We start from the raw sequence: 15,216 nt of genomic DNA on the forward strand, positions 1-15,216 counted from the left end.
AGTGAAATGTGAAACCGATTTTCTGGTCTGGAATTAAAACATGTTCATTTGCATTGTACCGACTCACTAGTCTTACGAATCTGTTAATTCAAAACAAATCTATTTGATTCATGATTCGGATCAATTATAACTAACCGACTCCCTGCTAAACACGTGAGTATCTTTGTTTAACGAATGAGTTAAACCGATTCCTTTCGGAGTCGGTTCGTTTGAATCGGTTCGTTTGAAATCTGGCGTTGGGGCGGGAGGACAGTATGGCGGGTAACAGAAGGATTTGACTCTCCAGCTATTTTAAGTAGTCGGAGTAGAATATTAGTTGAGAGATGGCTTCGTTTGTAACAGAAGTGTTGGCAAGCTCGGGGAAACTAGAAAAAGATGACCTGGCTTCAAAAGTATCCAAGCTGTCGCGGAAAGTGGAGGAAACCAAAGTAAATAAAACCGGTACACTTCATGCTAGCGTGCTAACTGGCTAGCTGCTTTGCCTGGTTGGCAGCAGCTGTCATTGTTGCTAACGTTACAGCGACGTTGTATCTAATATTTATTAATAATAAAAGTCATTGAATGTTATTTGTGAGCTTATAATGAAGAATAGATGTAAATGTGTTTTTAAAATGTTGATTTAGTGGCATGTAGCAACATTAGTGAGCCACGTATACTAAGTTAGCTTGGACCTGTGTTGAATATTTACCATTAAATAACATATAAATACCATATATACTATATGTTATATTGGCCCTGCATTATAGCTCATTATAGCTGTTATTTATGCTTGTTATTTTGCATTCGAGTATTGCATAAACTTTGGAAATTAGTGTGTAGGTTATAAGCTGACATATTAGCTAGTTAACGTGTCATATTATATATTTACTGAACTGCTAAGATCACAGCCAACTCCTGTTTTGATCCCTTATCTTTTATTTTCCCCTATCTTATATTTTAGATTTGATGTTATATATTAGTGAAGAGCACAAGTTGCATTTTAATTTCTGGTCAAAGCCATCTCAGTGGTTAAGTTACTGGATTAGTAATCACAAGGTTGCTGGTTGAAGCCCTAAAGTTGCCACCTGATCTGTCACCTGTATTCAGTCATTGTTAACCTCTCTGTGGCCTGCCAAATTCTGTGAATGTAATCAGCTGAATTGCTTATTTGATTGGTAGAAGTTAATTCTCAGCTCATCTTCACCAAGAGGTTTATCATGACCAGGGTTGTGGGAAACTTTGAGTTTGTACTGGGCACATAAGTGGAAATAAACCCTAAATAGGGTGCCAGTCTATCCTAGAGCTTTATGCATTTACATTCATGAGCAATTCACTACGGTTTAAACATAAACACTACACATAAAGCAACAGCATGGGTCAGTTAAACTGTGTGGCATGGACGGCACGGTGGCTAAGTAGGTAGCACTGTCGCCTCACGGCAAGAAGGTCCTGGGTTCGATCCCCAGGTGGGGTGGTCCGGGTCCTTTCTGTGTGGAGTTTGCATGTTCTCCCCTTGTTCGCGTGGGTTTCCTCGGGTGCTCCGGTTTCCTCCCACAGTCCAAAGACATGCAAGTGAGATGAATTGGAGATGCAAAATTGTCCATGACTGTGTTTGATATAACCTTGTGAACTGATGAATCTTGTGTAATGAGTAACTACCGTTTCTGTCATGAATGTAACCAAAGTGTAAAACATGACGTTAAAATCCTAATAAACAAACAAACTGTGTGGCACCATCAGCATCCTCTGTGCCTCGTTTAAAACTAAGTTGTTTTAATTTTTTCTTCAAACATATCTCATGATTGCCTTGTGAAGTAATTAATTATTGCAGTATGTAGTATTTTATATGTTTAAATTAGTTTTGTGTCCCAATCAAGTGTATCACTTTTAACATTTCTGTCCAGTTTCAAGTTGTTAATTTTACGAGTTGATAAAATGTAATTTAATTAACAACCGCTACGTTTTCTTGTCTAAAATTCACCCTACAGACATTACAAGGATAGACTTGTTTCATTTTTGGGTTTTTTTCCCCACACAGGAGGAGGTGTCTGACATGATTAATAAAAAATACAGTGAGTTCATACCAAGCATGGAAGCTGCTGAAGAACTGATCGACCAGGTGGACTCTGTATCTAAAGACATTGATCTTCTGAAAAGTTGTATAGAGAATGAGGTACAGTCATAACACTGTTGTTTACTGTGTTTTATTCATTGTTTTGGCACGGTGGCTTAGTGGGTAGCACTGTCGCCTTTTAGCAAGAAGGTCCTGGGTTCGATCCCCGGGTGGGGTGGTCCAGGTCCTTTCTGTGTGGAGTTTGCATGTTCTCCCCATGTCTGTGTGGGTTTCCTCTGGGAGCTCCGGTTTCCTCCCACAGTCCAAAAACATGCAGCCAGGCTAATTGGAGACACTGAATTGTTCTATAGGTATCGAGCCGCTAGGATGCATAAACCAGTGCATTGTAGTGCCGGTCCCAAGCCCGGATAAATAGGGAGGGCCGTGTCGGGAAGGGCATCTGGTGTAAAAACTGTGCCAAATCAATAATGAGGATCACGATCACGATCCGACAGCAACCCATAACAGGAGCAGCCGAGGACATAGATAGATTCATTGTTTTGGCTCCTGCTTTCTCTTGATCTTCTTGTTTTTGGTGTCTCTCGCATAGACTTTTATTAGGTCTGTATAGTTAATTGGAAGTACAGCACACTCTAAAAGTCCATTTATAAACATTTATATAGGACCACCTGCCTAATATGCTGTCAGTGTCTCGGCTCTGATCCACAACTCATCATATGAATTGTTGTACACACAGGTGCAAAGAAACCTCCATGAGGCTGTAACAGAATATGCCAAACTCAAACAGCAGCTTGAGAAGAACGTGGCTGTGATAAGCATGCTTCAGCATCTACAAGAGGTGAATAGGTTTTATTAAATGCTTCTTTACAGGTACTGGCCATTTTGCTCAGAACACCATACTAATACTGAAACAACTACATTTAATCATTAGTAGGGGTGTCCACATACTTTCGACTATATACAACAGAATGCATGGTGGTTACTTTTTTGTTCCTAAACGTTTCTGCATTTGTAGTTTGACACAGCCATGGAAGGATATCACAAGACCTTACAAGAGAAGAAATATGAAGCAGCAGCAAAAGAACTTGAAAAGGTAGGTAATAATGTAAACCATTACTGTCAGTCAGCCAAGGCATCCTAGGTGTCTGCAATTAGCAATTGATGTACAGTACAGGCCAAAAGTTTGGACACACCTTCCTTCTCATTCCTGTGGTTTTTCTTATTTTTTTTTAAATTTTCTACATTGTAGATTAATACTAAAGACGTCCAAACTATGAAGGAACACATATGGAATTATGTAGTAAACAAAAAAGTTTATGTTAAACAAACCAGAATATGTTTTATATTTTAGATTCTTCAAAGTAGCTATCTTTTGCTTTAATGACAGATTTGCACACTCTTTGAAATTTTCTCAACCAGCTTTATTAGGTTTCCACCTGGAATGGTTTTCAATGAATGTTTGTGCCTTGTCTAGAGTGAATTTTTGGAATTTGTTGCTTTTTTAATGTGTTTGAGACCATCAGTTGGGTTGTGCAGAGGTAGAGTTGGTAAAATATAAAACATATTCTGGTTTGTTTAACACTTTTTGGTTCACTACATAATTCTTCATAGTTTGGATGTCTTCAGTATTAATCTACAATGTAGAAAATAAAAATAATCAAGAAAAAACATTGAAGAGAAGGTGTGTCCAAACTTTTGGCTGGTGTGTCCAAACTTTTGGCCTGTACTGTACATGTAATAATAAGTAATGTTACATGTAAATAGTAATGTTGCTCATTGACTTGCTTTTTTTCTCAAGGCACGCGGCAGTGTCGAGGCCTTGAAGGCTTTGAAAACATCAGAATTACCTTTACTTCGGGCACTAAGCTCCGAGCTGACTGTTCAGAGAGAGAACCTCATTTATCACCTCGGGGAGGAGTGGAAGCAACTGGCAGTGTGGAAGCTGCCCCCTGCCAAAGGTAAGAGTCTTTTATGTGCGCTTTTAGGTACATTAGAGTGGATGTCTGTTAATTGTATGCATTTCCCCCTTTTTTCAATCTAGTTGAATCCAGTTACTCTATTATGTAAAGTATTAATTGTATCTCCTTTCCACTGCTGCACACCCGTACCCTGACTGAGGAGGGTTGTACATGACCGCACGTGTGCAGCCAACTGCTTCTTTTCATTTGCACGAGGCAGGTTCGGGTTCATACAGGGGTCAGTATCAGGTATGGTCATGCACTGCTCTCTGTTGCAGGTACCATCACCCTGCCAGCAGAGAATGTCATTACAGCAATGAGCAGCAGATATTAGCCTGAGCAGTTTTTTTCTTAATAACCTAACATTTTAGCTGAAGCTCAGCAAAACAAAATCTGCCTCATCTTTTATGGGTGCCTTCTCATTCTAAATCCATGCATCAAACTCTTGAACTCTTGTGTTCATTGTGCAACTCTAGGGTGCTGCAGAGAGCCAGTCTTAGAACGTATATTTGAAATTTAGTGCAATTTCCATGTTTAAACCGGGTGCCTGATAAAGTAGATGGGGAGTCACATAGAGCAGTGGTCCCCAACCACCTGGGTCATTTATTACCAGGCTGCACAGAAAGAATAAATACATCAGCAATGAAAACACTACTTTTTTACGGGTCTTATTGTTTTTAATCACCCCTAGGTGAGAGCAGCGTCTCGTTGCAGCGAAAAAGCTCATTTGTGAGCAGTATAATTATTCTATTTTAAATCCTCCCGCCGGTCCGTAAAATTATATCTTATATAAAACCAGTCTGTGGTGCAAAAAAGGTTGGGGATCACTGACAGATCAGAGCATGGCTCTCTGTACGTGAAACAGTTATATAAAGCAGCCACATGTTAGACATGTCGGAGGGAGCATGTGGTGATCACATCAGGGGCTTTGCAAGTGGCACCAGATTCATAATCTGAAATTGGTAATGACTAGATGTTTTTGCTTTGCAGAACTTACCGGCATGCAGTCTTTCCTTACAACAGCACTTCATTTGAACATAGGAGAATCTAAAGAGGCCGGTCCAAATCCTCTTTTTTCCAGTGTACTTCAGGCCCTTGCCATTCAAGGAGAGCTGCACAAGAAAATTAAACTGTTTGGTAATGTTTCTTCATTGAATTTTTAATAATAGTATGAGAGTTTATACGGTACTAAATTTCTATTTAAATTAAGCTCTTATGTCTTATATAATCTGTACCAACCTAATAAAATGTATGAATAGTATATGTAAGGATGTTGTTTATTTACAGCTATCTCTGTGTTCACCCGCAGGTCAGGTGTTAGTGAAGTATATCCTGAAGCCCCTGATTATGTTCTCCTCTCTATGGGTGGAGGTAGTTGAGCAGCCTGAGCTGGGCACAGTTCTAACTGTTCAGAGTGAAGAAAACCAAACGGAGCGTCCAGCTCCTGCTCAAGTCTACGCCAAAATCCTGTCAGTGCTGAAGACTCTGCACAAACACCTATTTGGTACTTCCAAGCATGAATGAAGCTTTTTTATAACTGTTAGCAGTTATATGGAGAGTTTAATCAGTCTTTGTTCTGTACAGATACAACTGTAGGTGAGAAGAAAGTATCTGCTATACTGGGAGAGCAGATCTGGGAGGAGATGTCTGACTGTATCATCCGTGAATGCTTATTGTATTCAATACCGACTAACAGCAGTCAGCTAGCGACCTACGATGTGGTAAGACTCCAGACTGTTTGTGCATTTCAGACCCTGGACACACATGACAAAATGCATTGAGAACAATTTTGCTCGTCATGTGGTTTGAAGAGATGGTTTAATCAAATGTTATTATTATTTATTAGGATTTTAACGTAATGTTTTACACACTTTGGTTACATTCATGTCAGGACAGGACTGGTTACACAACATTCATCAGTTCAAGTTTTTAATGTCACACACAGTCATGGACAATTTTGTATCTCCAATTCCCCTCACTTGCACGTCTTTGTACTGTGGGAGGAAACCGGAGCTCACGGAGGAAACCCATGCAGACACAGGGAGAACATGCAAACTCCACACAGAAAGGACCCCGAACCGCTTCACCTGGGAATCGAATCCAAGACCTTCTTGCTATTTAATCAAAAGTGCAGCCTGATTTAAAGTGGTTCTAAATATTGGCGCCCAACGCAGCAGGATATTTCTCAGCGGGATTCTGAACTCCTCGGTTCGAAACTCGCCGTTGCCACCGGTCGGCTGGGCGCCATCTGGTGGGCATACTTGACAGTGCCTGCAGCAGATACTAATTGGCCACCGTATCTGCTAGGGCAGGACGACCAGACTATGTGTGGGTGGGTGGGTGGGATCTTCCCACGCTGTGTAAGGACCCTGATTGGTGGAAGAGACGCCTGTGCAGAATGCAGGGGGTGAGAAGAGGAGGGCTGTACACGTGTCGGAAAGAGGCGTGGGCAGCGACGTGCTCTCCTCGGATGCAATCGGATATCCCTCAGCAGCGGAAGACAAATTGAGTACGCTAAATCGGGAGGAAAATGGGGAGAAAATGCATAAAAATTGCTTCTAAATGCATACTGGTTGCATTTATACCTACATTTATATGTGGATTATTATTCCTACCTGGATGCAATAAAAAAAAAAAAAAAAGCTTCCGTGTTTTCATTGCCTCATTTTTATTTCTTCAGGTTATTAAAGAAACTGAAGATTTTGAAAACCAGTTAAAAGAGATGGGCTACCTCGCTGGAGAGTCCACAGATCTCCTCAAGTACGCAAGAAATGTCAACTGTCATTTCGCCAGCAAAAAATGCCAAGATGTGATCGTGGCTGCCCGCAAACTGATGACCTCAGAAATGCACAATACAATTAAAGTAAGACCAGCTTATCATTAATCTCCATAGACCAATCTCACTAATGCACCCATAAATAATGTACCTGTACTGTATTATTATCTTATTGTTATTACCAGATCTCTCCTGACTACAAGCTCACTCTACCTAAACTGCCCAGCCTGGGTGGAGGGGGCAAAGAGAAGCACGAGGGTAAGAAGAGTGCCCAGTATGACCAGCAGATCCTGGAGAACGAGAAGCAGCTGGCCCAGCGCACTTTGTGCTTGCCTGTGTGTCGCATCAGTGAATCTGTGCAGCAGTTAATGGATCTAGCTATCAAGACCCTGTCTGAGGCAGTGGGCAGCTCTCCCCAGTGGTACGTTTCTATTACTTATTTTAGTCTTATTACTCAGAGGAACGAACCCTGAAAACCTGTAGAAGATTTTTTTATAACTAAAGGTACATTTTCAATATGCATTCTCATTAGCCGGATGAAGTTAATCTGTATGAAAGTTTTGATGTCCTAAAGTTGCTAATTTTGTCCTGCAGTTTTGAGGCTGATGATCCTACATGACCAAATCATTACACTACACTACTGGTTTTTAATTGTTTAAACTGTCAGACTGATGTACCAATGGGGTTTCAGTGTGTATTTACACCTTTAGTTTGTTTGCTTTGATCTGAATCAGTTGATGAGTTTGTTAAGGGTGCGTTCACATGAGAAGCGGCAAAACCACTTTTGCGCCGACTGTGGTTTTTTTTCTTTTGCGCCATTGTTTCCTATGGAGTGTGGCACACTTTTTCTGTGTTGGGCTCATGATTTTTGCACTTGCTGCGGCGCTTAAAGTTCACCTAACTGAACTCTGACCCAGTTTGCCGCTGACTTTTTAAAAGTGCATCCAATAAGTTAAACTGTTTGATATGATGCGGTAAAACAACTCGGGCAGAACGAACAACGCTTAACGTGAACAATGCTTAACGTGACTTATTGTACTAAAACAACGAGCAAGGAATTTCATTAGTGGAGAGTGTTTTTTTTTGTTTTTTTTTAACAATAAGTGTTTTAGACTCTAGGAGAAGCTGATTCTCACAATTTCTCAAAACCTCGAGCTGTAACACAAGTTTAAAAGTGAAACAAAGAGGAAAACCAGATAAACACAGATACATGTGGAGCTTTCAGACTGGATTTGGCGGTTATTCGACACAAATGCAGATTCGTGACGTGGCCACTTTGATGACGTTTTATGAACAAAGCGACACCCTAACTTGGAGCGTTTTCTGTTTGGTTTGTTTCCAACTTTCTCAGGTGGGATCATTTTTGTTTTAAGTAAGGAATTCTGCATTAGAGAGATTTCAGACACAGTTACGTGTATTCCTGGCCTGTGCTGTGGACTGCTGTTTATGTAAGGACAAGGGTTTTGAAATAGCTAGGTGGATAGTTTAGTTTTGCAAGGTAACATGCAGAAGATAAAACTTAGTAAAGAACTGCACTTTAGTTTGTGCATAAAGGAGCTTCTAGAAGGATTTTACTGGTAATCCAGCTCAAAGGCTTTGCAAGAAAATTGAGAAAATCTCAACATTTATATGAAGATTAAAATTGCAGATGCAGTTAAAGAGGATCTTTATCTTTGAGCAGATGGAAAAATTAAATATTCTTTTTTTTCTAGCGCTGTTCAGCTTTTCTACACGACCAGAAATATCTTTCACCTCTTCTATGATGTTGTGCCTACGTACCACAAGTGAGTTTGTTTGTCATAATGTAGAATCGTGTGAACAGTCGTTTCTTTAAGAACCTTAAAAACAGTTTGCTAACAGTTTTTTTTTTTTTGCTTTTACAGGGACAACCTACTAAAGTTCCCTCACTTGGCCGCCATTCACCACAACAACTGCATGTTTCTGGCTCATCATCTGCTGACGCTCGGCCACCAGTTCAGACCACATCTTCCTTTAAAGGACGGAGTGGCTTATTTTGTGGATTTGGTCCCAGGCTTTCGGAAACTAGGTAAGTTGTTTATATTTTACCTCTGGAGTATTTTAGTTTTACAAAAAAGGTTCTGGAAGAAGCCAGAATGAGTCCACTTAACCTGGACAAGTTTGTGTTTTTTGTTCCTACCTGACTGCAAGAATCAGTAACTTATATACAGTAACAGAAGTGATGCGAACTGCATTGTGTAGCACAGCGGTCCCCAACTGACCAGTTATATATAAGATCTAATTTTAGGGACTGACGGGGGAGGGAGGATTTAAAATAAAATTATACTACGAGAATAATAAAAAACACTTCGTGCATAACAGTACTACTCACCAATGATGGAAAATCAGTGGGAACCCTGAGCTTTTTTTGCTGCAACGAGACGCTCCCATTTAGGGGTGATAACACCTGTAGTGTGTTTCGTTATGTACAGTCTACACAGCTTTGTTTTGGTTGCCGTTACTGCAGAAAATCCCACTTCACAAAGATAGGATGTTGGAAAAGGAAGCACTGTTTTCATTGCTTTTGTAGCGATCTCTGGATATTCTGCCTTGATTTTAATCCAGAATGCTGGCAGGTTTGAAGTTGACTGAAACATACTTTTAAGGCCACCGTCATTTGCAATCTCCAGCAGTTGATCCTTTTCCAGCACAGACATGCTCGATACAGCAAGCATATTTAAAAATGGGTCGCGGATCCATTCCGTCGCATTTTGTAAGTCATTTGTGGTTGGGAGGTAACACTCGAACTTATCTGAGAATCTCGTTTTTCATAAAACATCTTTGTGATCGTCAATAAAACAGTTATTAAAAAAATTATTATTTATTCTTTCTGTGCGGCCCCTTAATAAATGTTGGAGATCACTGGTGTAGCAGACATAAGGAAAATATAAAGCAGGTTAAGAATGGGGAAGAATATAAATATAAAGGTCCTTTAAAGACTCTCTGTTAAAAATGTGTTTCTTTTTTGCTGATTCTTTAAGGTGCTCAGTGCTTTGTGGCACAGATGAACGTCCAGAAAGCAGAAATGTTAGAGAGACTGTCCACTGCCAGAAACTTCTCCAATTTGGATGATGAAGATAATTACACTGCAGCCAGCAAAGCAGTCAGACAGGTGAGACGAAGAACCACGGTTATGAGCAACGCCTGTTCAGAGCCTCTTATTTAACTGAGTAAAATCCTTCTGTTTATTGTAAATCATGTGATCATGTTGTTGATATTCAGGTGATTCATCAACTGAAGCGACTGGGGAAAGTCTGGCAAGATGTTTTACCAGTAAACATCTACTGCAAATCTATGGGAACACTTCTGAACACAGCCATATCTGAACTGATCGGTAAAATCATGATGTTAGAGGTGAGTACTGCACGATCGACCCTGTTCTATAACGCTGATTATGTTCCAGCGGTGTAAATAATACATTTTGCTTCAGGATATTTCAACTGAGGACGGCGAGAGGCTGCACACACTGTGCCAGACCATCATCGAGGAGGGGCCGCTGGTCTTCACCCCACTACCGGAAGAGAACAAGAACAAGAAGTACCAAGAGGAAGTGCCAGTCTATGTTAAAAAGTGGATGACCTTTAAGGAGCTCTCCATTGTACTGCAGGCCAATCTGCAAGAGATCGTGGACAGGTGACGTACAGCAAACGATTACATGGTTGTACAAGTAACAGAGATCTTAGACTCTGGTGTAGTTGAGTTAGGGTTACAAGTTCCTCACAAGTGAATTGAGCTTAGATGAAAATCTAGCTGATATAATACTCCGTATGGCCAAAAGTATTTGGACACCTGACCATGAGCTTGTTGGACGTCCTATTTCAAAAAACAAACATTATTAAAACAGAGTGATCTCTATGTGATCTTTTCAGCTATAACAGCAGCCACTCTTCTTAAAAGGCTTATCATAAAACTTTGAATGGTGTCTATGGGAATTTGTGTCCATTCAGTCAAGAGTGTTTTTGTATGCCGCGTGCCACTCAGGTGGCGCAGCGGTAAAACACGCTCGCACACCAGAGCTGACATTTCGGCACCTGCCCAGTTCCAGGAATAATGCGTTAATCAGGGCGTGGCTCTCCGTACACAAAGCTGATCCAAATATGAACTCGCCTCGTGCAGGTAAAAAGATGCAGTCGGCTACTGCACACGTGTCAGAGGGGGTGTGTTAGTCTCGCTCTCCTCAATCAGAAGTGGAGATCAGCATCAGTAGACTAGATTGGGAGGAAAAATGCTTTAAAAAAAAAAGTACGCTAGCGCACCTGAGTTGGGGTTTCGAATACATCGTATCGAATCTCAGCTCTGCCTCTCCGACTGGGCTGGGCGGCTGCATGAACAACGATTGGCTGTTGTTCAGGGTTAGGGGTAAGAAAGTCGGATCATAGGTCCTCATAACTGGTGCGACTGCGGCCCCTGCTGGCTGACTGATGGCGCCTGCATGTCAGTTGAGAGGCGTCCTCAGTCAGCGGTGAAGGGTCGAATCAGTATAGAGGACGCAAAGAGGGTAATTGGACACGACTAGACTGGGGGATAAAAATTGGGGGGGAAAAAATATAAATAAATAAAAAAAACGAAGCTTTTAAAGTCTTTATAGAGTTTGCTTTGTGCACAGAGGTAGAGTCATGCTGAAACAGGTAAGAGCCTTCCATAAACTGTTGCTGCCATGTTGGAAGTATATAATTTTCATTAAATAATTGATTACTGTTAGTAATTGAATTAAACACATTGTCCCAATACTTTTGTCCATATATTTTGACCATTGATGAGTTTTGTGTGAAAATTGTTGCACAGATATTAAGACCTCTTCTGTTTTTCTGTTGTAGGTGGGCGGAGGGTAAAGGACCCCTGGCGCAGGAGTTCACCAGTAACGAAATGAAGAGTTTGATTCGAGCTCTGTTCCAGAACACGGACAGACGAGCGGTGGCTCTCACAAAAATCAAATAAAGACTAACCACCACTGCACTTAATACGCTACAATGCTAAAACAAACACGCTGCTCTTCCTTCTTTCATCTTTTTGTTTGTATTTTTCTATTCTGCTGCCAAATCAATAATAACAATAACAATAAATGTATTTTCAAGCACTGCCTGTTGATTTCCGACCGGTGTGTGCATCTCAAAAGTTCTGATCATGAAAGAGAACACATTTTTCACCTGCACGAGTCGAGTTCATACACTTGACGGGCACTGTGTACGGAGGGCCACACCCCCATCAGCATTATTCCTCAGCCCTGTTCAGGCGCCATCAGTCAGCCAGCAGGGGCCGCAGTCGCACCAGTTATGAGGACCTATGATCCGACTTTACCCCTAACCCTATGAACAACAGCCAATCGTTGTTCATGCAGCCGCTCGGCCCAACTCTGGTGTGCTAGCGTACTTTACCGCTGCGCCACCTGAGCGGCTGGTTCTTTTCGTTTTCAACTGTTGATGTAGCATTTTTAAAAACATGACATCTTTTAAACAATCACATTTATTTTCATTATCACAAGACTTACCAAATCCAAAGCGATTTACAATTATCATTAAATATAACGTGAGCAATTGAGAGTTGAGGGCCTTGCTCAGGGGCCCAACAGGGACAGATCCTCATAATTTTATGTGTGTTTACTTACATTTTCAGCATTTAGCAGACACTTTTATCCAAAGCGAATTACACTACTGTGACAGCAGTATAACGTCTAAGCAATTGAAGGTTAAGGGCCTTGCTCAAGGGCCCAACAGTGGCAACCTGGCAGTGGTGGGACTTGAACCAGCCACCTTTAGATTACTAGTCCGGTACCTTAACTGCTAGGCTACAACTGATTTAGCCTGGGGACTTTAGTTTCTTATTAACCCCATAAACAAGCACACGGTTTTTGGCTGCTCTAAATTGAGCCTAGGTGTCTGTAGGTGTGTAACCACGATCCAGTGTGTAGTCCTGCCTTGCTCACAGTTTTTCAGGTGGAACCAGAACCAAGCCACCACTTAGAATAAAGCAGTTGGTATAAATAAATTAACTATTTATCATTGTTATTATTTTATTAACAAATAATAAAAATTCAAAGAGCGGCTCGGTGGGTAGCACTGTCGTCTTACAGCAAGAAGGTCCTGGGTTTGATCCCCAGGTGGAGTGGTCAGGGTCCTTTCTGTGTGGAGTTTGTATGTTCTCCCCGTGTCTGTGTGCGTTTCCTCCCACAGTCCAAAGACAATTGTGCTTGATAAAAATCCCTATAACAACACTTGGTACAGAACAACTCCATATAGGGGGTGTGAGAGCATAAAACTTCTCTGTTTTCGGCACATCCTACTCTCTGAAACTGCTGCACTCAGCTGCACACACACACACACACCCTATATTTTGGCAAAACGACAGCTCAGCAAAAGATTGATTAAGACCGGTCAAAGACTAGAGGTATGTATAAAAACTGATTGAACGCACAATACGGGGTCTGTGCTTCATCTTCCCGCTAGGGGTGAAGACTCAGAACGCTGCAGCCTGAGAGCCTGGGGAGAGCTGATTTCTTTGCAACTTTTCAATAAACCTCTTAATTATAATATGAGTGTGTAGACCTGATCAATTATCTAGAAAAGATTCATCAGATACAACACGTGCAGCATTTCATGTGCAAACCTTATTCATCATGTGGCATTAAGCAACTTGAGGCAACTGTATGGCGACGTGGGCCGTGGATCGAGCCTTACTTCCAACATGAGTTTTCTAATAGGTACTCTGGTTTCCTCCCACACTTCAAAAACATGCAGAAGAGAGATTGGCTCTAAATTGCCACTATGTGTGAATAAGTGTGTTTTGTCTTGCAGTGGATAGGTATTTTGTCCAGGGTGCCATCCTAGGCAAGCCGTAGCCTAGTGGTTATTAAGGTACTGGACTAGTAATCAGAAGGATGCTGGTTCAAGCCCCACCACTGCCAGGTTGCTGCTGTTGGGCCCTTGAACAAGGCTTTAACCCTCAATTGCTCAGACTGTATACCGGAACTGTACTGTAAGTCGCTTTGGATAAGAGCGTCTGCTAAATGCCAAAAATGTAAATGTACCTTGTGTGCATTGTTTATGGGTGGGTTCAAACCAATTTTCAACCAGAATAAAACAATCAGGACAATGAATAAGATACGAGGGATCTTCAAAAAGTTTCCACACTTTTATATTTTGGTTATAAGCGGTGAGGGTGGGAGGAGTAATCGGTCGTGTCTGAGAGACGCTTATAGTCCTGATTTAGCTCCATCTGATTTCCACCTTTTTGGACCCTCAAAGACGCTTTAAGGGGAAGAAGATTTTCATGTGATGATGTGAAATGAGCAGTGAGCGGTACATCAGTGGCTACATCAAAAAGTTGGTACGACGCTGGAAAAATGCATCGGAAGGTGACTGTGTAGAAAAGTGATGTAGTTTGTTTTTGAAATTCTTAATAAATAATTTTAAAAAGTGCAGAACCTTTATACTAGAACCCCAAAAAGGCCTAGAAATGGATGGCCCAACTGAAAAATCATGGTCTCTATAACACGGCAGCGCAGTGGAGGTTTTTTTTTTTTAAATAGGGAATTTAAATAAACCACCTAAACCAGTAAATAAAACCAGTTGTTTAATGGTAATGAAGTCAGAAGCACAGAGTTTGGACTTTTATCAAGTTTTTTCCTCTCAGAAGAGAAAAAACAGACATTGACACAGGGAAACAGCACAGTTTTATAGACTGTATGCAAATATAAACGTGTAGTTTCACTTTTATGTTAATGTTAATAATTTTATTTACTTATTTTGAATATTTATGCACAGTTTGAACTACAATCACTATGCTGTCAAACTCACTCACTACGACGCCTTTACGACATCGTCTGAGCCGTCCCGACAGCGCCCACTCAGGGTTGCCAAATCTTTCAACCATAATTCCCCCATGGTTTCTCCTTATCTATCAATTTATTCATGCGCACACACACAATATGTGAACAAAAGTATTGGGACACCCCTTCAAATTTTTTTTAATTCAGGTGTTTCGGCCACAACAATTGCTAACAGTCATAAATCAATTATATAAAGGAAATGATATCCTTCAAACTTTGCTGCAACAGTTTCTCTATCAAGACATGAAGAAAAGCTCGACCACCTCCAGTGGCCTTCACAGAGTCCTGACCTTATTAAACAGCTTTGGAATGAGCTGGAACATCAATCGAGGCTTTCTAGACCAACATCAGTGTCCAGCCGTACAAATGCTCTTTTGACTGAATGTGCACAAATTCCCACAGACATACTTCGAGGTGTTCAGTCAAGGGTCTACACTGCCCTGCCCTGTCCTAAACATTCTCCTCTGTCCCCACAATCACATGCATGTCCTCACTAACCACATCTATAAACCTCATCTTTGGTCTTCCTCTCCTTCTACTCTCTGGTGGCTTCATCCAACAAGAATCACAGCATATTCACCTATGC

The 15,216-nt window shown here is 41.1% G+C and overlaps 1 protein-coding gene across 1 annotated transcript; it reads left to right on the forward strand.

The window, feature by feature from the left end:
* The first annotated feature begins 250 nt into the window (after window positions 1-250).
* zw10 (zw10 kinetochore protein) lies at window positions 251-11,882 on the forward strand. Its single transcript, XM_063011889.1, has 16 exons — window positions 251-428; window positions 2,018-2,152; window positions 2,790-2,891; window positions 3,069-3,146; window positions 3,852-4,011; window positions 5,002-5,148; window positions 5,321-5,515; window positions 5,596-5,732; window positions 6,692-6,874; window positions 6,973-7,208; window positions 8,500-8,571; window positions 8,671-8,834; window positions 9,787-9,917; window positions 10,028-10,159; window positions 10,236-10,438; window positions 11,623-11,882. Exons 1-16 carry the CDS (start codon window positions 324-326, stop codon window positions 11,741-11,743), a joined length of 2,301 nt encoding a protein of 766 aa, XP_062867959.1. The 5' UTR covers window positions 251-323; the 3' UTR covers window positions 11,744-11,882.
* The last annotated feature ends 3,334 nt before the right edge of the window (window positions 11,883-15,216 follow it).

The sequence above is a fragment of the Trichomycterus rosablanca genome, chromosome 16 (assembly GCF_030014385.1).
Source record: "Trichomycterus rosablanca isolate fTriRos1 chromosome 16, fTriRos1.hap1, whole genome shotgun sequence".
Classification (NCBI taxonomy): Eukaryota; Metazoa; Chordata; class Actinopteri; order Siluriformes; family Trichomycteridae; genus Trichomycterus; species Trichomycterus rosablanca.